The sequence below is a fragment of the Dermacentor variabilis genome, chromosome 1 (assembly GCF_050947875.1).
Source record: "Dermacentor variabilis isolate Ectoservices chromosome 1, ASM5094787v1, whole genome shotgun sequence".
In the NCBI taxonomy this organism is placed as follows: Eukaryota; Metazoa; Arthropoda; class Arachnida; order Ixodida; family Ixodidae; genus Dermacentor; species Dermacentor variabilis.
Genome location: NC_134568.1, coordinates 250,652,695 through 250,678,766, shown reverse-complemented (window position 1 = coordinate 250,678,766; position 26,072 = coordinate 250,652,695). Strand labels below are relative to the sequence as shown.

At 44.9% G+C, this 26,072-nt stretch overlaps 1 protein-coding gene across 1 annotated transcript in view; it reads right to left on the bottom strand.

Moving 5' to 3' along the window:
• Positions 1-3,751: 3,751 nt before the first annotated feature.
• The window catches only part of LOC142573264 (uncharacterized), a 42,955-nt gene continuing 20,634 nt past the window's right edge, over positions 3,752-26,072 (bottom strand). Inside the window, exons 10-18 of the mRNA XM_075682885.1 lie at positions 23,660-23,814; positions 23,448-23,577; positions 17,417-17,556; positions 14,063-14,177; positions 13,839-13,999; positions 12,952-13,114; positions 9,796-9,974; positions 5,108-5,246; positions 3,752-4,087 (exon numbers count right to left, since the gene is read on the bottom strand). Of these exons, the coding sequence (XP_075539000.1) occupies positions 3,874-4,087; positions 5,108-5,246; positions 9,796-9,974; positions 12,952-13,114; positions 13,839-13,999; positions 14,063-14,177; positions 17,417-17,556; positions 23,448-23,577; positions 23,660-23,814 (1,396 nt within the window). The 3' untranslated portion in view covers positions 3,752-3,873. The remainder of the gene's footprint in view (positions 4,088-5,107; positions 5,247-9,795; positions 9,975-12,951; positions 13,115-13,838; positions 14,000-14,062; positions 14,178-17,416; positions 17,557-23,447; positions 23,578-23,659; positions 23,815-26,072) is intronic.

The following is a 26,072-nucleotide window of genomic DNA, read 5'->3' as shown; positions in this document are numbered from 1 at the left end:
GGATTTTGTTGTCTTGTTAAGGAAGTCGTTTTTTAATTCATTCCAAACTTATTCGCTATTAATTACTCAATTGCTTTGATTATTACAATTAAGTCATGCACCTTGGGCCGTACTTCTAGCATATATGATTATATTTTAACGGCAACCACTGAAACTTGTCGCTTTCCGGCGTTTCTAACGTCAGCCTATCTGTGGCGCTGTTAGTGCTTGAGACTAAGCTTCAGACACCTCCATTGAGCACTGACCACCTTCGACAATTGCAACACATGGCCTAAAAATATTAATTTATTTTTGCCTCGAAGGTACATATGTACATGACAGCGGAGATGGCCGATAAGGCATGCATATAAATAAAGGAAAAAAGGCGATATGTAAAATAAGGTAGTAACATGAGGATAAACAATTAGTATGAATAAGAGCACCTTGGCTAATTAGTTATTGACTGGTTATCACATATGTAGCGGTGCGGGCTGCTGCTATTTATTGTATCTGCAAGAAAGACGTTATTCGTTCTACTGAACTGTTTTCAAAATGTTTTGGATCTTCCTACTTGAAGCATGTCGTATTATGGGACGCTATAGTACCTTCTAACACATCATTTACTCGCCATTGTGTTCATTAATGGTGTAAAGGTAAACCAAATGCAAATGCTCATGGTGACATTATTCGCGTTTTGATTATGGTCGACTGCGCACAGTATAGGGCCAGCACAAAAGATCTAACCGATTCACGCGTCCCAAGCACTCCGCTACGGCGTCCCTTATGGCTTGCGTGTTGATTTGGGCCGTGAAGCCCTACAATTCGATTTGATTTCAATCCGCATGCCAAATACAGGCCGGCTTCCTTAATCAGCAACTCACCGACATGATTCCGATTGGTCCCTTTTCATCCTGAGTCGGGCCACGTCGTCGAGCGAGCCTTCGCATTCCAGCCGCAACCGAAGAAGCCGGTTCTCGAGACAGCCTGTTGCGGGCGCTGCGTGATAAGAACTGCCCAGCTGTATGACTAACACACACACAGACACACACGCACATGTGCACGCACGCATACACACAAGAAAGAGCGAGAGAGAGAGAGGAACCACCATCTGTGGTAAATCGGAGGATAAGGTTGAGAAGTGCTCGGTTCCCGAAGGAGAGTTCCACCCTCAACGTCGGCCCTCCCGGTTGTAATTTCACAGTCAACCCTAAACCGGGGCGTCCGAAGAGTGTCAATTCACAGCTATCTGACGCCTCGCTATAGCTAACGCCGGAAGGCACGCACTTTTGATGCGCCGCTTATCGTGCGGACGCTTCGGATCGTGTGTTGTCATCTCCACGACAACAGCGTGTCCAAGTACTGAGAACGAAAACCAAAGGGGTCAAATGCAGTGATCGGAAAGCAAGTGGCACAGGCTCCCGCTCACCGTGCAAAGAAGGCGGAGCGCGACGTTCGCTGAGCCGGTCCACTACTCACTGACCACCGTGCACATGCGCTATTCGCGTTTTCTTTATCTGTGGAGCTGCACCACAAGGGGCACACAGCAATGAACCGAGCACGTCAGGGCGCATTTGGCCCGTCCTTCCATAAAGGCTCCATGCGTTATGAGCGAAAAATCCGGGAGTGGATGCTGTCACATGCAAGCAAACGGGACCATGCAAATGAGCGCTTTCTTCTTTGTTTTTCATTCCGTTCGGGCTTTATTGTAATTGAGCTGAATTCAATTCCGGGCCTTTACGTGCCAAAACCACGATTTGATTATGAGGCACGCCGTAGTGGGAGATTCTGGATTAATTTCGACCACCAGGGGATCTTTAACGTGCGCCTAATGCACGGGACACGGGCGTTTCCGCATTTCTCCCCCATCAAAACGCGGCCGCGCGGCCGGAATTTGATCCCGCGACTTCTTGCTTAGCAGCGCAACATCATAGCCGCTCAGCTACCACGGCGGGATGTTTTATTGTAGCCTGACATTGTACATTATATGGAAGCGTGTCACCTGAATAGACCATATTTGCGTCAGAGTGACATCACTGACGATTATTACGGCACCGATGGTAAAGTACTCGTCTATGGGACTATTCAGTTTTCTGGCATAATGCACACTCCTGCATAACTTATCTTTGAGGTGGCGGTCATGACGAAGCAACATTCAGAATGATGTCCGAAAAAACTCACAGGCGAAGGGTCGTCTTCGGATCTGATCGCTTTCCGCGTTGATTGAGCACACCACCAGCAGCAGGTAAGCAGGTAATCCAACCCGCATCTCTACCTTTAGCGCTAATCAAAAGAGGCGAAATGTGGCGAAATTTTATCTCGCTAGCGTTTGTGCTTTAGCACATGCACAAGCTCGGCCACATTTGTGTGGTATGCCGTTACCTCTAGCGTGGTGAAAGTTGCCCGAAAATTCTAAGGCCTGCGTTGCGCTAGATTTTATGACGATGTTCATGCTGATGCGCCTTCAATTTTTCTCACAATGTTGATATCGACGGCGCTGCCCGCTCAGCTCTTCCCCGATTTTTGACGCAGCAGTGTTAATGTGTCAGAAATATGGTGACTAGCGTGAACTGTTTGAGTACGAACAATAAAATGATTGTAGACGTGGTACAAAAGTGGTTGCAGAAGAAGGTAAAAAAAAACAAACAAGGTTCATCGAACAGAAAAAAAAAGGGTAATTCTTTTTAGTCGTTCTGGGCAACATGTTATTGTTGTAGCAGAGTGGTCAAAGGGTTATTTGCACGTTCATCTTCGGTTCGACGTGCCGAAGTAGGCAGTTGCGCTACGTATGATTTGCTGAGCCAAAGCATGCGCTCCTTCTCATGAGTAGCTTACTTTTGGGGATTGTGAAGCACCCCACACACCGGGACTCAACAGCGCGTTCTCCTCCTTATGCATCTGCTCTATCCCATTATCCATATGGGTAAGTGTGATACATTGGAACCAGAGCTCGAGGCTTGCTGTTCGGGTGTTGGCGGCGGCTCCTTATTGTTCAACGATAGTTGTTCATCGCTGTAAGCTAATGAACGTTTTTGAGAGCGTGAGGGCACCAATTTGGAACACTCGGTACACAAGCCGACAAGAAAACAATTGAACGCCGAAATGCAATGAGGCAGATTAGTAAAGATTATCTCTTGTTCGTGTACATGGACCATTGGCACTATGCGCCAATATCCCTTAATCTATAGATACATTCGCAACCTAGCCAATGTTTACATAGCCGAGGCCGTCAAAGGACATTTGCTTACGTTATTAAGCTTTCGACTGAAAACACTCCGCGCCTCAGCTTAATACTCGATGTGTTTGTGCGTGTGAAGCTGCACAAACACGCCATAGGACAGAGGCAGCAGGAGCGCTTTGCATCCGTGCATTACACATGAAAATGAAGACGATATCGATTTACAATACTTCTCGGACCGAATTCACGAAGCTTTCCCTTAGTCCGTGCAGTTTGTCGTTGAATGACCGCCTTAGCTAATGTTTCCCATCCAACATCACGATTTACACCTGTGCTCTTACGAATAGTTGTCGGCGATCGTCCACGTCACGCCGATAGTCTGCGATTGGCCATCGCCGCGACTATCCTCTCTATCAAACGGATTGCAGTGGTGGTCACCAGGACGCCGGCCAAGCTTCCCGATTGGCCCACGTAAGGGCACTGACAGCTGCCTCGAATACTATGTGTATTGCACCACATTCGCCACTGCAGTTTTGTAAAAAAACCTCGGCAGAGATGCTAGGTACAGTCACCAACCAAGAAACAAGTCATGGGAATTGTAGCGGCCAAGAACCGGCCAATTATTCGTTTCGATTCTCTATTTTTTTTTCTGTGGCCAGCCTTCTTTTAATTTTGACTGTTTAATATTTTTTAATCCCTTCGGCTAGACCGCCGTTTGATCACGATTGGCTCGACAGGTGTGCGAGCCAGACAGCTGCGCTGGCGAGCGTCATCATGCCCCAGGCGCCCGTCCTGCGACTGCAGTCGGAACAGTAGATAAGGCCCAGGCGGTCGAACAACTCGTTGCTCATCTCTGCGACCTGAGGTGCCACTGCGGAGCAGTGGTGCTTGTCAGCCGAGTCGTTCAGGCATTTGCGGTAGCCGATGAGGTCACTGCGCAAAGGAATCACCTCGCATTGCGTTACAAGCAAACGCACCAGGAAAGAAAGGGAAGATTCCGAACAGGCTGTGACTGATAATGGTTCGTGTTGATCGTCGTTTTAACGAGAAACAGACTCGGTACTAGGTACCACGATTTCTACGGATTAAGGTGTAGAGCACTCCAATCACGTGCGGCTAGTTTTTCCCCTGCAGGAGCCCCTGTTTCGGAACGCCCCTGGAGCGCCTGCAACATCCTTGTCGACAATGCTGAGAGCGAACTGCCAAGCTGATGGCTTCCCACGAAACTGAGTGCGTTTTTCACGATGCGGAATGGCGCGGCAATTGCACTTAGTGCGTTTTACGAGATGCGCGGTGGCGAGGCAATTGCAACGGCAATATCGATGACTATAACATTTCAGTTTCTGTAGTGGTGACTGCGGGTGCAGTTCGAGCGGCGTCCACGGTGTATGTTAGAGGCGCTCAAAAGCCATAGTCGGAATAGTGAACATGGTGCGACATTGCGCTTACTATAGCGGCGTATTAAAAACAGTACTTATTTAATACTATAGCCTAGGCTACACGAAAAAAGAAAGTTGTGCCATTTACATGGAAAAGTATAGCGCACAGTGCGGGAATCACGAAAACTTCACAGTGGATCGAGCGCAGCTGGAGTTGCACGAACCCACTGGTAGGCCCGCTTTTTATTTGGATCTACAGATAGGCTTTGCGAAAGTAGTTTGTCGAACATGTCCCACAACCGCATCTGTGACCTGCAACCGGTATACCGGCGGCAAACATAAGAAGCGTTAATATTCGCGCCCTAATTTCGCTAAAATTTGCAGGAGATGTTACTTCTGTTGTAGAGCGATCGATATTCGTTCCCACGAGCTTTCGAATGCAAATATTTTCGACCTGCAGCTCCCATTCACTGGGTTTGAATTCACCGGTCGCGTGCACACAAATCCTTTCGATAAGAACAAAGGAAGGTCGGGATCTCGGCTGCCACTCGCGAGGCAGGCCTGGCGTGCTCACGTGCAAAGTCTCCGTCGCACACGGTTGCTGACGGGAGTCTTCCGGAAAGCAGAGCCATTGCGATAGAAAAGGCTGATGTCGTCCTCCATTGCCGAGTCACAGGATTCCCATTCCTGGGTAAATTCCTTGAGCTCGCAAGCTGCGACGACGGAAAGTTACAGGGGACAACATTAGGCTCCAAACAATGGTGCATCCCGAAATTCATTACTACTAGCCTCGTTTTACAGCACGGCAACACACTCAGCACCTGCTCCTCACGGTTGACTTTGGAAACAGCCACGTGAAGGTTTAAGAATAGAATGTTTGGCTTAACCTTTAATCACGCTTTCCACGCGAGAAGCCGTGGCTTCATGGTTCTTCTCGGCCACTAATTTTTAAATTTTCAAGAGTATTTTGTATCAGCTGAGCTGTGAAGGAGCAATTCAATAAAGCCACATAAGTGATCAGACCAGCGAATACGGCGCGCAGGAGGGTAATATTTATTCGGCATGTTTACAAGAGCATTATGTAAATATTGGTCCAGTTTATAAATGTTGCAGCAACTCTTGAACTGGCGAAGTTGCGTGCATTTACTGTGTGTCACTTCAGGCAATGTGCAACACATTTTTATAAGGGACAATTGCATCTGGGTGTAGGAAGATTTCTTAGAGATGACCTTCGCACTACACAAGATGCAATGAAGACACAAAGATGAATACAGGATCATATCTCTATCAACGAGCTGTTGCGCTGTGTAGATGGCATGCATGATCGCCCAGCCAGCCATCCTATTTCCAATGGCGAGCTAGTAGACTCGTTACTTGGGGCTCTTCAACCGGCTTCGCTATATGCTGTTAGCATATATTAGGGATAGAGACATATGTGTACCATTTCGGCTACAGCGCGTGCAAGAACATCATTACCATTGGTCTGTGGCTATGAATGTTGATGTATTTGTTGTTGAGGCGGCCTACAGAGTTTTACATTCTAATGTTACGCTTCAACAAAGAGAGACATCGCATATAGGTGGGGGCGTTTGTATTCCGCCAGAGTAGGAAGTGCACTATATCAGACACCTTGCTCCGACGCGCTGTATTTCCTCAACTAGTGCGCATTTTGAATATATTCAACGTGAATCTTCATCCTGAGTTTCCCTCATTGTGAAAAAAAAGAGACCCATGCAGAAATTCTCTCTTCGATTTCAATGGGTCGAAAATACTTTTTTTTTCATTTTAACCGGGACTGACTCAGAAGGTAAAGATGCGACTGTTATGCAGTGGACGATGCCCATGGAAACAATGCATAGCAAATGCTTCCAGCCGTACTCACTTATCGCAGACTGTTTCCAGTCCCGTGTCACTCACACCCAGTTTAACGAAAAAAAGAAAATGATTGTGGGGCTCAACGGTCCTGGAACTGCACAGTGATTTATGAAGGACGCCGCAGTGGAGGGCTCCGGATTAATTGCGACCTCCTGGAGCTCTTTAAGTTGCTCCGAAATATGCGAGCAGTTTTGCATTTCGCCCCCATCCAAATGAGGCCCGGATTCGAAACCGTGATCTCATGCTCAGCAGCAGAACGCCATACACTAAGTCACATTGGTGGGTGACTCACGCCAGGTTTATGACAGCATGGGAGAGTCAGGTTAGCTACTTGAAATCATATATAGTCAAGTAGTTACCCTCCCATCCCCCAACTCCACCATTCGAAAACGCCGCTTTGATAAACCCAACTTGTTGCTGCGGACAAGCTAAAAATATTCTGGATGAGATTTTTCTTTTCGGTTTTTTCACCCTGGTTAAGCCCTTGATACCTATTTCCCCGATAGACCATCCTGCTGGATAAATTTGTACCCAACCAATCGATTCAAGCAACCCTGCAGACAAACCACCCATGGTGCATTAGGGATGATAATATTGCCAGCAAACCTCCCTCCCGCCTTCCTGCGTCACGGGCTCGTATCGGGCCCGCATCGGCTCGTCACGGGCCCCTGATCACGCGGTACGCCTGCTTGATGAAGTTATCTGACTGAAATTATTGTAGCCGGATAGAATGGGCCCAGCTTCGACAGCAGATGCCTCCTACTTTCTAGTTAATAAACTCGGTGCAGCTGGGCTTGCTTACCAAATAATACAGCCGCACATGAACGTCACCTAGCTGCTGTATCGTCTCCTGCCTATTCGATTTACTTTCTTATTTTGTGGAAAGGGGGTGTTTGAATGGTAAATTTCCTGAATCAGATCGAATGTAAATATTTGATAAAAACGTCATCCGAACGTTGAATCGAATGCCGTATATTTTCTCAGTTCTAAAGTCAGTGATATAAAAAATTTGGAGTGCGTCTGGTTAATACGGCTTGTTTACGGTATTGTACATGTGCATGCAGTGATCTTAGACAATTGGACGTCCTGTCTAGTGAGGAGAATGTAAGTCATAAACTAGTTCTTACAGTTATCTGGTGGATCTCGACAATGACAGCAATGGAACAAAAGGACAGCGCCACATGCACGTACAGTGCTGTGTTCTTTTGAACGAGCGGAGCCTAATACTGCAACGCTGCACACCATTTTATCGAAATGCAACCACGATAAGATCTGTCAAGTAAAAATTTAAAAAAGGTAATGTTTAGAAAACCAACAAAGATGATTGTTCAAGTACTGGCTTGCACCATACTATGCCTGTCGTTTTTTTTTTTTTTCAACCCCCGTGTTATTAAAGCGTCGGCGTTATCTGTGGCTTATGCACGGCTGCACCTCGCAGTCCAGCAGAGGCATGGCACCAAGACACGTGGCTGTGCGTGAACATCGTCACAAGCGCATGTCTCGCTATTCTGCTGTACATAACCGCGGACAAACGCCTATGACAATGAAAGGAAAGCTGCGGTGGGGAAGCTTCTGTGCGCGTATTACTGCGCCACAAATTCTCGCAGCGCTTAAGAGGGCTTTTGGTTTCTTATAACAGACACCGGAAGGCATCAGCGTAGTTTCCACATGCGAAGATGTACTAAAAGAAAAGCAGAAACATGAGACACATTTAACACTTATTTGCGCATGCGGTTTCTTTTCTTTTTTTTTTGTGCGTGTGGTTGTAAGTAGGACAACTTAAACTAACGCGCATGAAAATCCGGGGCTTTTTTAGGAGCGCTCTTACTTGTGTGCCGCTTTTGTCCCCCTAGATTCCCTTCATTGCTACAGAAAGCTGTCCGCGGACGCAGCAGTGTTCGCGCAACATGCGACGCCGCGCTTTCTGTCACAGACCTATAGGCCGATCCCGAAGGCGGTGCAATGCAACATGGCATCTCCAAGTGCTAGCTGCCCCAAGGGAAGGATGGGGGAAAATGGCGCGCTATGACACGAGGCAAGCAGATCGCTTCTGGGCGACAGGACCGACTCGCCAAACGTCTCAGAGCGCTAACTTGAACGACGGAAGATGTAGTAAGGTTTTCTCTCGTGGCATGCTTGTGTGTGTGGCCTAAAGGGTAAGGCAGTGGGCTGCAGCGCTGGAGGACCCTAGTTTAAATCCCATCATCGGGCAGGTGATTTATAACTCGATCAGCATTCTTTGGGAAGTTGACCAACTTATGTTTGTGGCTAACTTCTTTCACCCAGTGACCCCACTTGTCTACTAGCTTGGTCCAAGCATGTGGTGGCTGCTGTTTTAGGCCACAGAGCATGTACCCGAATAGTATAGTTGCTGCTGGCTGCTGTCTGGACCGGTAGCCAACTTGGGTCACTGAGTATGTGCCACTGGGTATGTTCCCGAGCAGTCAACTACGGCACCACGTTATGTGATATTTGTACGTGCCATTTTTTTTTTGCCTATCTCAAGCAATCAATGCGCCAAGGTGACATAAGGGATATGTAGCCTTAAATATATTAAAGCCATAACGTCCCATCCGCAGCAGACACCACCGCGTCCAGCGCGGCCGGTTGATGGAGAGCCACTGCAATGAAGTCGCAGCCAGGATACTAGGGATATTACGGAGCTTTAGCTGGCGTCCAATGATTGCAACAAGATATGCTTTGTCCTGGTATCATTTGGAAATGGGGTCGGCAGCGAGATTGCCACTTCTTGTGCCTGCGGTAGCAATACGGTATGTCGCTACATTGCTTTAATGCCAATCGCATCAACGCCGACATTCACCAGGAGATGTGTTCAGCCGGAATTTCTTTACTGAGCGACATCTTGCGTTAAACGTGTGCTGACATAAAGCGTGACGCATATACCTGACGCACCAATACGCAAACGCTTTACTTTCTTGGCGAGAAACCGCAGCAGCACCGACCCACGGCAAACCCCGTTGAGCGAGGCAAAGGAGGCTTCGCTTGAAGAATGCTTTGCCTCAACAAATACAAGCTCACGGACTGCCTAAATACGTGTCGTTCTTATTCAATGACTGGAAGTTATTGGGTTCGCCGCTCATGGCGTTCGCTGAGCAGCTGGCGTCCTTTTGCAGTATCCGCGGGCTATCCTGAAGCCAAGCAATTCGCCCTCGTTTCCGTTCTTATTTCTAAGTGGAAGTGTAGTTCTCCCTTATATTCGAACAAACACGAACATTCGACAATTTATAGCAATGAATTGTCCAATCGAATGGCAAAGACTGTTCGATTCGGATTCGAAACGCCTAAAATATTAGCACGCCCCTATTTAGAAGCTTAAATCTGAAGACTCGCCTATAAGAGGGATGGATTTGTATGAGCATTTCTTACCTTGACGGTACACCTTGAATTCCTGGTCTTCACTAGAGGGTAGTGCATTGCATGTGTCTTCGAACTCCATGAGCAAGTGCTTCTTTAGAACAGATATCTCAGTGTTGAGAAAAAGGGCATCTGAGCAGCCGGAGTCGTGTGTCGCTGAATACATGCAGTATTTCATTTCCTTCACCAGCCTAAGAAGAAGAAGAAAAGAAGACATGCGTTGCTGTCATTTCGATGCGTAATGCGTAGTCGTGTACTATTCGCAAAATGACGTCGCAGCGCCGGCGGCTATTCCCCCAGTCTGCGCACATATATACAGGCCTAATGCGTTCATGCAACACTATTTAATGAATTTGCGAAAATTCTTACCCATCAGAGGGCATTGCTTCATGGATTTCCTCCTCGCGGAAGAATTTTTCAAGAGCGTTTTGTAACATCAGAATAATGAAGTGGCTATTCAATTGACATGCAAGGAGCACAAACAACCATAAGGGTGATTTTTCAGATTCCCTGCTGCGTGTAGTAGAATATTTCCTCGGAATATTTACAACAGTTAATATGTAGCTACTCGGTGGATTTAACTTTAATAGTAAAAAAAATTGTTGAACCCCTACGAAAACGCAGTCCCAAGCTTAGGAATCGACGTTGCCGACAGAAAGTTTCAACGGATCGAATGCTGTGCCCCTTGCTTTTGCGAGATATTACGGTCTGCCAGTTAGACTAGCACGTAGCTGAAAATTCCGTAAAGAACTTACTGCTCTCGCATAGATTCATTTTGTTTGCTTGCGAGACATACATGGCCTGCATATGTTATCCTCACTAGAGCCGAAATCAGGCACCCCAGGGCGGTAACTCGCACAGCACGCGTTACCGAAACGGGAAAACTCGGTCGCCTAGCGACTGTAGTAAGATCGAATAGTGGTTTATGTTCGCTTTCTTGAAAATTCTGACCGACGGTTCTTGTGCTCCGCAGCACGGCCCATACGTGCTGGCTAAACTATCTCACAGCCCCATTTCCCTTCGTTTTGTGCTGCCTAGAAAAATTACTTCAAAGACTTGGATTGCGCTGTACAAGCCACCCAGAATTAAGCTATCACAATTTTGTCTGCAACCACACCAGCTTTCGAAACTACATTTGTCCAGCGTATTATTTAACCGCGCGGACAATGTTTGCGGCCATAAAGTTCTGAAGTAAAATATTAATTATGAAAATATTCATTCACCCTTTAATTATATACGAATGCCCTTTCTTCCACAAACATGCTACAGAAAAGTAAGAAGATACCTATAAAGAAAGGGGTAAGAGAAAAAGACACAATCTGTCTTATGCTATTTACTGCGTGCTTGGAAGAAGTATTCAACCTATTAAACTGGGAAGGCTTAGGAGTGAGGAACAACGGCGAATATGTCATCAACCTTCCATTTGCGGATGACATTGTGCTGTTCAGCAACACTGGGGACGAGTTACAACAAATTATTTAGGATCTTAACAGAGAGAGTGTAAGAGTGGGGTTGAAGATTAATATGCAGAAGATAAAGATAATGATCAATAACCGGATAAGGTAGGAAGAGCTCAGGATCACCAGTCAGCCTCTAGAGTCTGTGAAGCAGTACGTTTACCTTGGTCAATTACTCACAGGGGACCCTGATCATGAGAATCAAATTTACAGAAGAACAAAAATAGGTTGGAGCGCATACGGCAGACATTGTCAGATACTGACTGGAAGCTTACCATTATATAAGAAAGGTATACAATCAGTGCATTCTACCGGGGCTAACATATGGGGCAGAAACTTGGACACTGACAAATAAGCTCGGAAAAAGTTAAGGACCGCGCAAAGAGCGATGGAACGAAGAATGTTAGGCGTATCGTTAAGAGACAGGAAGAGAGCGGTGTGGATCAGAGAGCAAATGGGGATAGCCGATATTCTAGTTCGCATTAAGAGAAAAAATGAAGCTGGGCAGGTCATATAATCCGTAGGTTAGATAACCGGTGGACCATCCATTAGGGTCACAGAATGGGTGCAAAGAGAAGGGAAGCACAGTTGAGGACGGTAGAAGACTACGTGGGGTGATGAAATTAAGAAATTTATAGGCGCTAGTTGGAATCGGTTGGCGCAGGACAGGAGCCTTCCTCCTGCAGTGGACATAAAATAGGTTAATGATGACACAAACACGCTTGCAGGAAGTTTGTGTCCCTTACGATTCCCAATATTCGCCACTTGGCAGGACGAATGATAATAAATAATAATAATTAAAGTGAAAGAACCTTTACACTAAAGCACGTTGTTGGGCTAGTTGGTACACTGTAGATTAGAAAAAACCAGCCACAAAAAGACGCACACAGGAAACGTACATCACAGGAAAGAGGCACTTCCTGTCTTGTATGTTTCCTGTGTGCAGTCTTTTTTTGGCTGGTTTTTTTAAATACAACCTTTACACTATTCGGTCCTATCGATGTGTCAGTGATAAAATGTAGAGCAACACGAACTCCAGATAGAGCTTTATACGTCCTTGCTCGATACGTCCTACGTAATGTTTTTTCCGAACGTAAAAGAAGCCCGCGAATACACGCACAGTGCCGCAAGCGGCCAGTCGCGTGGTAATTTTTTGTGCATTCGCGGGCTTTCATGTTTGTAAAAACACTTTTATAAAACACATATTGAGGAACAGAAAGCTGGATCGGGAGTTTCTCATGTTGCTCTACATTTTTCTCATTGACACTTTTCATGCAATGATAATATATGAGAAGTTAATTAATTAATTAAGGCTAATTATATAATTAGGAGGAATGCAAATAATAATTTGGGTATCTCCAAGTGACGACACAGAACATTACTTTGGTTCTGTCCAGCTACGTGGCATTTGGACATTGTGAAAGTTTCGCTAAAATTACACGGGGTACGCTGTAAAGTGTGAATCCTGCTAATCTACATGTACTGCTGTATTCACGACGCCTCCCCCCCCCCCCCCCCCCCCCCCGTCCTCCCAATTTATGCCTGCGGGCATTCGAGGTGGAATAAATGGAATGAACTGAAATGAATTGACTCCACAGAGCGCATTTAAAAGCTTCTGCTCCAATGCAACGTTCCCCTAAGTATATCTTAAAAAAATCCCGTGTCCGTGGTGCAGGCGCTGCCACAACTTTGTATTTCACGGGTGGCTTACGGGCAGACTTCTGTTCGGTTTTCCTTCAGATGCGTTCCATTGTCGAGAGACACAAGCATCCTGTGGAAGGTAACGCCACACAGCACGAGCTTCTTGATGGCCTTGAATTGATCGCACGTGGTCTGCCGCTCCAGTCCCAAGTAGACGCGCCGCTTGTCTTTGTCTGGGCAGTCACAGAAAATAGAGCGAAATAAAGATGAGAATCGAACCAGAGCGTGTTTTTTGGACATACGTGGGAGCAGGGCAAAACGCGTAACACAAGAACAAGACAACACACTGCTCACTGTCAGTCGTAGACCTGCTTTAGTACTCCGTGCTTGGCGCCGTACGTTTTTATAGTTCACCAACAGATGACAGGTAGACATCGAGAGCGTCTCAAAATACTGTAGCGGTTTGGTCCACACGAAAAACTCCGGTGCCCACCGGGCGCCAAGTAGATAAAATTTGCAATCTATAGTTCCTAATAGGGCGCCCTGCATGCGCTGACGCGAAAGCCACTGCCTTTCGTGAATAGCACTATATTTACGCACGAAACCGCCACATGTTCGCACACACTTAAGGATTAGTGCCGGGCAGTCAACCTTCACTTATTAGCATAGGAAATTGGGCCAGATGCTAATGATTTATCTTCAACAGCGTCACTGTAGCCTGTATTATTTTGCTTGTCCCTGTCGTAAGGGGTGGGGGATGGTAGAAGATGAATTCACCTTCACGCCACAAGTTCATCCAACCTGCGACGAAAACACGCAGCGAAGTGTTACTTATTCGTGGTCATGGTTCTTTGAACTTGAATTTTGTAGCATTAATTATCGGTTCCCTCGCGGTTGGCAACCGAGGAATTGATATTAGAAATGATGTGAGTAAGACAATGGTCGAATGGACGTCACCTGCAGGAGCTTTGCAATCTGATTTGTGCTTGCGGTTGAACACCTTGGTCACATAGTCCCTGACCTTCTTGATGTTATCAAACAACGCCGCAGTCTCCTTGCAGTTCGGTCTGTTCTTGAATACAGATTCATAGCTGCAGTTGTGAAAATCTTCCAAAAGCCTGTAAACATGGACACATACAGGAATCGGAACGGGCTCAAAAATCATGACGCGTGCGACGTACTTGCAAACGTGTGGCTGATTAACAAGGTACGTTGAGCCGAACTCGTTGTACGACTGGTAGTACGTCAGACCGCAAGAGAAGAAGTTCTTTATCAAAACCAACTTGTCACAAGTGTCTGCAAAAAGAAGGATGAATTTCTTTAGCGAAGGCAACTTGATTGTCTACCAAAAGCATAGAGCAGAACGAATACAAAAGGATGTTTGCAAACTGAAATCCTCAAACCAGAGTTCAATACCAAGCGCTAACAATTCAATGTTGAGCGCTAAGGAAGCTTTGGTTACGTGTGATGGGGAGCAGGCCCACCGCGGGCCAATGCTGCATTGAAGTTCGTGCCTTGAACGCTTGCTTCAATGACTCATCTCACTATAGTAGTTAGAAGAATCATAGATTCAGGTGGTATGGCGTCTCAAACAACTCTGAAGCTTTCAGCGACGCCGCAGAGCGGAGCGCTACAGAATAATTTTGACCATCTTAGGCCCTTCAAGTTGCGCCTAAATCAAAGTACGCGAGCGTTTTGCACTTCGCCTCCATCGACACGCGGCCACAGCGAACGGGAATCATACCCGCGACTTCGAGCTCAGCAGCCAAACACTCAGTGAACAAATACCGAGCTGCCATGGCGGGTAGTCAGAAGAAACATCGCTTTTGCAAGTCGCTCCGTCACTTGCACCTTTTCACGGGGCCGCACCGGAACTAAGCTAAAGCTGGGTGAACACGCAAGTCTTTCCTAACTGTGAAAAAAAAAAAAGGAACGTTTTGTTGTTTAGTTCCTGAAGCGCGCACAATTCATCTTCCACCACGAAATATTCGAGGGCTAGCCGCATTATATGAGACAAACTTTTTTATTCGGTATATCGACGACTTACATTATTAATGTCGTTTTATCACAGGTTAACGAGAATATCTTATCTGTGGCATAGCGAAATTTCGCACTTAAAGCTCAATGTTATGAACAAGTGGAGGGGGATAAGGGTTGTGATACGAGTTATTGTTTCAAGTGATAATGTGCCTAAAGCACAATTTTAACGCATTTTCTCGCTGAGAAATTGAATGGAATGTAAACGTAGAGTGAGAACCGTCGATTTTCATATAGTATTCTATATAGGTATAATCCTGTTCATCATCATTTCTACATTAAGTTTATCTATTTCTTATATTTAGTAGAAATGTAAGCTTTGTTGACTGTTGCTTCTGCTTTGTCCAATACTGTGGATTGTGGAGTGCCGTGACACGTAAACGAACGACTGTAGGCAGTCGCCTCCACGAGTAAGATAATTAAAACAACAACAACAACAAACAATTTCTTCAGCCTTGACAAGTGCCAATAGAACAATTAGCGCTCGACGCAGCGCCTGCTTCTGGGCTATTGGCTATTGTTATAAAAATAACTTATAGCAACACCGTCTGACAAACGAATGGAAGGGGGCGCGCTTACCGGCTTGTTGGTTTTGTTTATTTGGAAGCCTAGCTGTCGAAATAGGGAAAATATTTAAAACGGCGAGCTAGAGAAACGATTTCAGTAAACAATGTGTTTCTGCACGTGCGCTTGCATAAAGCGTTGTTTTAGAGCGCAGTTCTTAGGCGCCCGTTCCTGCGTTTAGGGTCGGCGTCCCTCAGCGTCGTCCTTCAGTGTCGGCCCTAGGCGTAACCGAGCGAACGAGGACATCGAAAGATACAAGAGCGAACGCGGAGCGCAGCGGGGTATGAAAGACAGCGATAATGAAGAGAGCGCGAGGCCGAAAGTGGAGGAGGAGGGCATGGCGAAAGCGTGAGAAGAAAAGCGTAGAGTCGCGCAAGACGGGCTCTGCGGCGACGACCTCTACGAGATGGCGCCAGAGTAGCGCGCAGTCGTCTGTTCACCGATGGTATGCCACAAGCGCGTCAGCCGATGCCATATATGGAAACAAAGCCCTGCATGAGCGGAATTCTCTCTGCGGCGGCTGCTGTCAATCACGCCCACGCCTCACCAACGCACTGCCTCTCGCGATCTCCCAATTAGCGAGGCAGTCGCGCCACACTTCGCTGCGTTTGCAGTGTGCCGCACGAGATGGATTGTCCGCGCCAGCCAATATATCACGAAGTGAGAACACGTATAGAGCTGCACTCAAATTTCGCATTAGGGTGTATCGTAATGGTCAGTGAATTTTTTCTGTAGCGGACACGGTACCGAGAAAGTTTCCGGGGCACGCATATTGTGAATTCCAACCTGAATTTGAATACAGGGATGCGTTGTGGTAGCGCTAGAGAAACTTTGGCGATTCTTTCCCTTCTATGACTGCGACATTGACTAGGCCAAGTTTTGTTTTATTGCGGATCTCGGTGCTAAATTTTGCAATCAGACAACACACAGTAGCGTACCGCTAATGACGTCTTGCTATATGTTATCCTAACGTGTTTCTTTTTTCTTCCTTTTTCTTTTTTTTGTTGTAGGTACGTACTGCAATCTCGGAAGGGGATTTTCTCGGTCTTAAATAACGGCCGCCTGATTTCGACTCTTTCGGAAAAAGGAGCAAGAACTACAGGTAGTGTCAGAGAACCATAGCGCATAAGTGCAGCAACACGCATCCGGGAAAACGAGCAAAACGTGCCACGACAAATTAATCACTATTTGAGAGGTTTAAGCAAATTCAGAGAAGGCTGTAAAGCTCTAGCATAAAAAGATTATTCCATTGCGTTATTGCTCTATAGGAAAACGAACATTTCAGGTAGTTTTGACTACCAAAGGGAGCATATATTAAGAGCAGTTCTTTGTCGGCGGAAAAAGGCAACATTTACGACGTGCCTAAAATGATGAAATTAAATTTTGGGGTTTTACATGCCACAACCACGATGTGATTATTAGACACGTCGTATTAGGGGACTCCTGATTAATTTTGACCACATGAGGTTCTTTAACGTGCAGCCCAAACACAGCAGACGGGCGTTTTTCTTCTTCCTTCCGTCTTTCTATCGAAATCTTAATTTTGTGACGTCGTTCTCTCTTTTCTTTTTTTTTGAGCAGATATAATACGACTTAAGCATTTTTTGTGGCATTGTCCAACTGAATGTCGCATACCTTCCGGCGAATATTTTTCATTTATTCTCTTGAGCTATTGCGTTCTGTATTTGCCGATATTTTTATTTTGCTTCGAACATTTGCCCATGTGAAAATTCTAACCTTTTCCGTGGTGATAACTTAAGGAGGAAGAACAGAGAGAGAAAGAGACAGGTAAAGGCTATGGGGCTATTGAGCTCATTTTCTCTTTTCCTTGAGCTTTGCCAGTCTTTGCCATCAGACCAAGCGTAGGAACAAATAAACGCTCAGAATAAACGTAAGAATAGCTCTCTCAGCTCTGCCACCGAGGCACCACTCACCGGTCAAGTTGACACCCCTGCACTTATCCTCGTAGCCTTCCGTCAGTATTTGTGAAAACCTCATTATTGCTGACTTAATGTCGGTCGGGCTGGAGCAAGGAATCAGGAGGGAATAGCACTTCAGATACTGGTTGTAGAACCTGCAGGAGGAACCATGGCCATTAGTGTAAACTAGATGTGGTAGTCGTTAAGAGTACTAGTAGGCGAGTGCCGGCACTGGCACGGCCGTGAGTCACGCTTGTTTCATTCACACGCAAGAATGATCAAAGAAACTATCATAGCGTTATTTCCATTGAACGATGCGAGCTTCTGTCGTGTTACAACACGATCCTTCACCGATTCCAGGAAATGCGTAATCTGCGTGTTGCGAGTACAGAGTAGGTCATACGTGTCCCAATTTTGCCTCCTCATGCAGCCATGTAAGCAAGTGGCTTCAGGGAGATTAACTGCTTCGCGTCTATACCTTCACGTACCCCTGTTTGAAGGCCACTGATACGAGAACGTCTCAAGCGAGGAACGCGTTTGCTCGGCTGAAAAGGCAACGCGAAGAAAAGCTCGTACAATCTCAAATGTTTTACACTTTAAGAGTGTTTGTTTGTCTCATAACTAACACATTTACCTTTACGGCTGCACATATTTTGTTGTACATGACAGCGAGGTCAGACTACGCCTGTGATGAGGGAAGTCGTAGCTGCAGGCAGTGTTATAATTGTGACCACCTAGTGCGCACTGAAAAATATGACACGAGAGCTTGACAGCGGAGCCATTTGAAGTTTCCTTTGGTGCAGTTTTTGTGTTGTCTGTCTTAGCTATGCTCATGCTTACTTTCCACAAAAAGTCGGCCGAAAAAATAAAAGAACTTTCAACAACTATACACCTTAAAGGTAGGAGTGTTGCCATGGGACAAACTTAGCACCCTTTATTTAATTTATTTTTACATACTACTCCTTTAACACAACTATTCCAGGAATGGGAGTGCTTACATAGAAAGAACAAAATAAAAAGGACGATGAGCAAAACGAGAACAAGGTAAAAGCGGGAGCCAACCTCTCTACAAGTGGTTTTATCTTGGTCAAGCCCTTGAAAAAGACAAGTCCACTTGTCGAAATGTTCGCTCCCGCTTTTACCTTGTTCTCGTTTTTCTCATCGTCTCCAATTTCCATGTCCCGCCTTCCCTGTGTTTTCCCAAAATAAAAAGGAGGTGTAAAAACCGACAGCTCAAGCAAAGGTGAAACAAGTACGATAAAAAGTAAAGCACTTAAAAGCATGATTACATGTTCCTAAGTGTCAATACAAAGTTAGCGAGCGGAAAAGAACGAGTACCGCCGCTGAGAAAGTAATTTGAAGGTTTTAGCGCGTGAAGATATCGGTATGTGTACTGGTTAATTTATGATGGCTTCGAGGCTGATGTCTTGGCGAACGTTAAAAAGATGTTTGACAGGCGAGAGGAATTGGTGATGCAGTGTAGCGTGTTTAATTACTGCTTACCTCGGCGCTCACAGACAGAGGTTATTTTTAGAAGGACTAGGGCCGTAGATAGAGAAAACGCGCTTTCATAGCGCTGAAAGGCTGCGCGAACTGCCTTCATTAAAACAAATTTTAAACGCATTAATTTCATGTTGCTTGCGGGGACACCAAACAGCAGCAGCATACCCAAACACAGACTGTATCAGGGACTTCATAGAGTTTAGTGTGTTTTGGTGCTCCTAAAATGGGGGGGGGGGGGGCGGACCCTGCTTCCTGAGGTACTTATCGGTCATATAATTGATGTCATTGGATCATGAGTGGTTATAGGTGGAAACAACTACAATGTACTTGTACTCATGAAACCGTGTTAATTTCACGCCCTTGGAGGATTAAGTAAACTTGAAGGTTGAATATGCATTAGAAAATATCGTGGTAACCATTTTGCTAAAGTAAATTTTTATGCCTAATGAACTGCACAAGAAAGACGAGGACCAAGAAAAGATATGCATGGGACAGGTGCTCACTTCAAACTAAAATTTATGCAGAAGCACACAGATTATGCATTCGTCTTATCCCAGCGATCTCATGCAAACAAACCAAAACAAACTAAAAGAAAAACCATGAGAAAATTTAAACCATGGCGTTGTTCAGCGTAGGTGCACATTTAAGGCAAACTAAGAAAGAGCACCTTTTTAAGTTGATATTGCTCTCTATTAGTTTACACCTGTGTGGTGCACGAACGTAACTTTGTGTTCTCACGGACAATAAGATGATAAGTGAAAAAAGTGTCCTCAAGATGATAGGCCGAGTTTTTCACAATAACGCCTACACACAAGTTCGAGAACTTATTATATTGCGTTAAAAAATAATGTACTTCATTGTATGGCTAGAAAGAAACTGATATGAATCTTATGAAGACAACCACTTGTACGTATAGTACGGGAAATTGTAGGCTAAATCAAACTTAAGATTTAACAGGAAAAATGTACATTTGTTGATCGTCCAAATCTTTCTGCGTTCGTGCCGCCTGGGCCGTTTCTGAAGGCCTTCAGTAACTATATCTTCGGCAAAATATGTGTTAATTTTTAGGATCGAATTTAAGTAAACTTTAACATTACAACATGCCATTACATTCCATTACAAACATGCAACTAATGTGATGCTTCTGTTATAAATTCGGCCGAATAAGTAATACCCCCGTCGCTGGCGTCAATATGCCATAAAACGTGGCTATCCTCCTGTTTCTGCACAGTAATGTTCGCGAGCAATCAGGAGCGCCCGAAGCGCAGGGTGTGTAAAAGTGGGCAATAAAGAGCAATAACATACCATAATATAAGGAGGAGGTGTTTTTAACCTTTCGATCGCATTGCTGTTGGCTACCATTAGCCATTTTGCCAGCCTGCTCCTCACTTTCCCTTTCCTGTTAATTGTGTATATGTGTTCAAAACAAATAATAATAATGCTTACAGTGACCTAGCTGGCGTATCTAGGTCAATGTTTTAAAAATACCTTTTAAGCATTAAGGCCTCATATTTTTTTGTTCGAGAAATGCTACCAAAATGGCCCATTAAAAAAATTATGTAAAATGATCTGAAATGCTTTAAAAGCATGTTAAACACAAAGACATCTCAGGTAAACTTGCATCACAAGAAATAATTGTTTATTTACAATTATGGTACCGCCCACTTCACTTGTTGGGTCTCACTAGAAAAATGCTACAAAAATTCTGAGAATTGTACACTAATGCGTAAGCATTATTGGCTCGGCTGTTATCTAGCTTTTAGCTACTTGATTTTCCTAGCTTATGCATGACTACTCATCGCTTTTCCGGTGCCAAAGAAATGAAATCCGTGTACTGAACGGTGTGGAGATCAGTTGCCAGGAAGCTGGCATGACCCCTTCAAAGCGATCAATTGACTCAGCTGGAACGCCGTCACAACGGGAAAATACCCTGACGCCCTCGAAGTAGCAAAGGTAGTACCAATTTATAAGGAAGGAGATCTTTCTGCCCCCAGCAACTATAAACCAATATCTGTTCTGAGCATAATACTTGGTTTGAGAAAATAATTTGTATACGCATGCAGGAATTTTTAGGTAAATCTAATATTATTTGTGCTAATGAGCATTGGTTTCGTCCTCACAGATCCAAAAATCTGCAGTTCTTGCACTTAAACAATTGATTAATACAGCATTACATGATAATAAGATTGCCGTTGTTTTTCTGGACTTGGAAAAAAAGCATTTCATACGGCTAATCGTATAATATTACTGCATAAACAGTATACTTATGGTTTTAGGGGAAGAATATCAGATCTGATAAATAGTTATCTCTCGGAGCGGAAGCAGTATGTTGTAATTAATAGCTTCATGTCAGCCTCACATAGTGTTTCGATGGGCGTTCCGCAAGGCTCAGTTCTTGGGCCCGTCTTCTTCTCCCTATACGTCAACGATCTTCCCTTGGTGTTAACGTGCTCTGAAGTTTTATTATACGCGGATGATACGGCTTTATTTTTTGTGGGGGACACTACTGAAGAACTGCAGGGCAAAATAAATCAAGAAGTCAGTCGTGTCGAGAAACTGTTCACGCAGAATCAGCTCACACTTAACATTGACAAAGCCAGTTTTGTAGTCTTCCATTCCAGGAGGAAGGAAACGAATTGTGACACCGTGTCTATATTTTTGAATGATGTCCAGTTGAACAGAGCATGCCGCTACAAGTATCTAGGTGTTTGGTTTGAATCTGATATGCATTGGAAATATCGAATTGGTAAGGTTTGTTCCAAATTGGCGTATGTTTGTCATGTATTAGAAGTCCATCAGTGTTTTGACCCTCAAGTTTTACGGATACTATGCTTTTATACAGAGGCGCCTTTATTATCGCTTAGAGTCTTGGGGAAGTACGTACACAACCTATGTAGAGCCTGTCGTTGGCCTTCAAAAACGGGCACTTCGAATAGTTACCTTTTCTAAACATAATGATCCAAGTAAAGCTCTCTTTCAATTGCTTCTTGCTCTGCCGTTCAGCCACGCGTATAAAGTAAAAGTTGCTGACGCAGCTAATGCAATAATATGTTTTAATTATCCGCGACCTACCACAATATCTAATTTTCCGGCATGAAACACGGGGGAGCTACTAACAACTGTATTAACTTACCATCATGTCACAATGTATATGGACGGAGACTCGGGGAATTCAACGGTGCTATTATATGGAACGCACTCCCACTCAGTGTAAAGACTAGCCAAAACTTTCTACAATTGGTAAAATACTTCTTTCATGAATGATCGCAGGATCTTTTGTATTTTTATCCTCTGCTGTCATAACATAGTCTTTTGTTTATCCTATATTTTCCCTGTAAAAATGCTTTAATAACGTGTGTTTAAGTTGTCTCGTACAATAAGTACGCTTTTCTTATGTCTATTTTGTTATTGGACAACAAACTAGCCGCCAAGGCTATGGGTCCAAACAGTATTGTGTACTGTGTGTATGCAATGAATTAAATAAAGAAATAAAAATGGTTTCAGCAAAGCTGTTTTTTTTTTCTCATTCTTCTTAATCTAATTTTTTTTTTTAATTTTCTATCACCACCGTGACACGGCGACGTCGACGTCACCAGTTTTTGTAAGTCCACCAATCTATGTTTATTATGATACTGTTATCACATGCACCAATCAGTTAGCCTTATTTTTATACTCAGTAGCCTCATAGCAGGCTTTTCTGCGCACCACGCGTCATACCAGAAAGTGAGCTTTCAAGGCGGCCTGAAGAGAACGGTTTTCTCTCTGATCAATCTTATTTTTATTTTATTTTTTCTTTCAATAGTTCCTTATCGCTTATAAATGTATCAATCAGCTACATTTACGCTATCATAACGATTAAATGTCTGAACTTCGTAAATTATTCATTTTTGTGCAGGTACAAGGCTTTACACTTCTCACATGACAGGCAGATTTTGCTCAGGTACTCGCCGAACAATACTTACGCATTAAAAATATCCGGATTGTAAGTGTCCCTCTCCTGATGCTCTGCAAGCTATACCGCAGACTACCACGGGTCTGATAGCGCTAAAAGCATGGCGCCCTGAGCTGCGCATTCTTACACCACCCACTCCAGATCCTAGTTTCTTTGCGTTTGTTCTTCCGATTGCTCTCTTGTAACTTGAGGTACACTTGGTACAATTTGGTTAACTCGACTGGTATCGCATCTACTCGTGCATTTCCCCAAAAAATGTCTTGCAAGGCCATTCTAAGCTCATCGATAGTTACACATAGATCTATATCTTGTTCGTCACTACTCCTGGTGACATTACCTTATGGGGTTATTGCGATCTTAAAGAACCAGAAGCACGGCATGCATGGTTCAACATGGTGTTAACAAGCAAAGCGTTCCACGGCGCGGACACGAGAAAGCGCACAAACGCATGGACACAAGCCCGTCGTGTGTGTGTTCTGCCTAGTGCACGTGACGTGTGGAGATTTACTTAATCAAGGTAGCGCTTGCAGAGTTGCCAATCATGTGCGTTGTTGTAATAAATGAAGTTTTCATTGAGATCAGTATGCTTACCTGCAATCTTCATCTTTGCTCGGAGGAGTTGGAAACGTGTTCATTAGGAAAATTGTGCCGCAAGTAAAGAATGTTCCGGCGTATTCACGTAAGTGGCATTTTGGTTCGTTACTACGGAACCGTATTTTTCCTGTCAGAAGTGGCAATAGAAGCGTGTTTAACGAAGCGGCACAATCGGACTCGACAAATGCGAAACGCAACAATCCACTTACCGGAACGTTTGTACTGCGCTTTCGAGCATTGCATGCCGGGAGCCGAATGCAGCTCGTTGGTTAGGTAGTCGAGACTTGCTTGGATTTCTGACAGCGATTGGCAGCTGGAAGACTTCTTGAGCTCTTCCAGACAAAGGTTATGGCGCTCTATAGTTCTGCGTACGATAAGAAATAGGGCAGGAGGTATAGTTATGGTAGGACAGAGCTAATATGCCGCTTGGCAGCACTGGCCAGATGTCTGCAGCGGCGCCGAATTGAAGAAAGAAGTGGGAAAGGCAAGAGATACAAAATTATATTCTGTGTGGAAAGAAACTATATTGGGGCAATATAAAACATATGCCCAGACATTTTTTTCTTGTCCTTCCAATAAACTTGTGTCGAGTTGCAAACTCTGGTAGTAACCGTTTCACAAGTATTACACGGCGTTTCAGCTAACTTTTGTTATTTCTGAAGGTATCCAGGTTTGCGGTACGAGAATGCAACCGATTGAGTATAGTTCTTTTGTGCTCTTGAGAAACTCAAGGTATATTGTTACTATACGCGGTGTGCACGCCGATGGCCGCGCCACTGGTGGCGGCCTTGCGCAGAACGCACGGGAGAGGTGCGAGCCGCGCGCCGTAGCACGCCGTAGTTTGTTGCGTCGCTGATAGTGCTTCCCCGTCTTATTTGTGTTTTCAGAGCAAAATAGGCAACACCCTTCGCATGTGTGGGATGGCCAAAGGTTCAAGGAATGTCGAAGAAGAATTGTTGCAGGGTGGGGTGCTCAAATACCGGCGAAAGCGTGCCGGCGATAACGGTTCTAATTATTCCCCACAAAGCCTCAACAGCAGGAGCAACGGTGGCAATGGATCGTCGCTTCGGCGAGAGATTTCTTGTTCTCATCTTTTCCTTTGTCGCTTCGGTGTTTTTTTTTTTTACTCGATCGTAGATAGACGCGTAAGCGACGAAGTTCGTCTGCAGTGCAACATGCGGTTTAAAGGCATTTCGCTAAAGTTCGGAATGCCGTTTGCCGCTTATATTGTTTTCCGCTTCTTCACCGCGCTGGGCTAGCTAGGCAGCACGACTGCATGAGCGCATTGTGTTGTATGTTAAAGCTACAGAAATTTGCAAGAACTGAAATTGTTAGTTTTATGTGGCCCGGGAAATCCTCGCACCAGCTGTCGCGTACTTCATGTTTTTACATCTATATTATGCGTGGCTTCGCACATGTTTAACTGTTGCTAGTTGCTTCATGCATAACTCTTGTTGATTCTTTTTAGCTGCGAGGTTTTCACCCTGCCTCGTTTGTAAAGGGTATAAATCACGCTGTGTCTTGTCGGAATGACACCAAGCAAGTGCTTCTCTAACAGCTTTATTCATTTCGCCCGAGGGCATCTTAGATATTGTGGTTTTTTTGGGAAATGTGTTTAGAAAATAGGTAGCTCAGGGCGAGAATTGCTAATAGTTGCTGCTTATGGTATTTTTGTTCCATTTTTCGCTGAATAGTTCGCGTCACGTTTGGTAAGTCATCACACCTTGATGCTGTCTGAGCAGACTTAACACGCTGAGTGATTTGTTTCACAACGTAGTCGCTTCTTGCAAGTGAATTTTGTACTCAACTGAATTATTTATTATTATGCTTACGCCGCATAGGACTAAACCCGGCCATGCCGCCAGCGCTGGATCTACTTTGACTGGCGCGGTTCTGCCTTTAAATATATCATGTGGCACCTCTCTCTAGTAACATTTAAAGAAAGTACTGAAAAGTTAGTCAGACTACAGCTTTGTACGTTTCCAAGCAGCTCCCTTAGGGAATTTAAAATTGCAAAAACTGCAGCGCGAACGGGAGTTCATCGGCGGTACAGCGCTAACACGCGCTTTTATTAACCCGTGCGTTTGGTGGCTTCGTTGACTATAGTGTACGCGTTTCTATCAATAAATTCGCAATTACTCTTCTTCAGGCGACTTTGACTAGACTTATTCGGCGGCGTCACATGTATTCATCGGCAGAAAAATCACAACGGCATATGCAGACATCGCACCGTGCGGATTTGTTTTCTAAGTCTGCACTAACGACGGGTGCTTATTATTGAGGTACAGAAGCTGCATTACGGCAAGGGTAGAATTTAAAAAAAAAGACACGGTCGAGACATTGCATTAGTCAACAAAATTTGTCGGATAGTTCACATGAGCTCCACTTCATGTAAATGGTCTTTATGGCGTTTGTCTGCGGGACGCACCTGGCGCGTATGTGGACCATGTTGTCCCAAACACCGGTAACATCGTGTTCGTACCCGCTCCCACAGAGGTCTGCGTCTTCCCTACAGCTGTCACCGCAGAAGAAGCAGTCTGGAGCCCGAACAAAGGACAAATCGCAGCCGCGAACTTCAGTCACCCTTACTGCAAAGCGTTGTCGTCTGCTACTGCTCCCGCG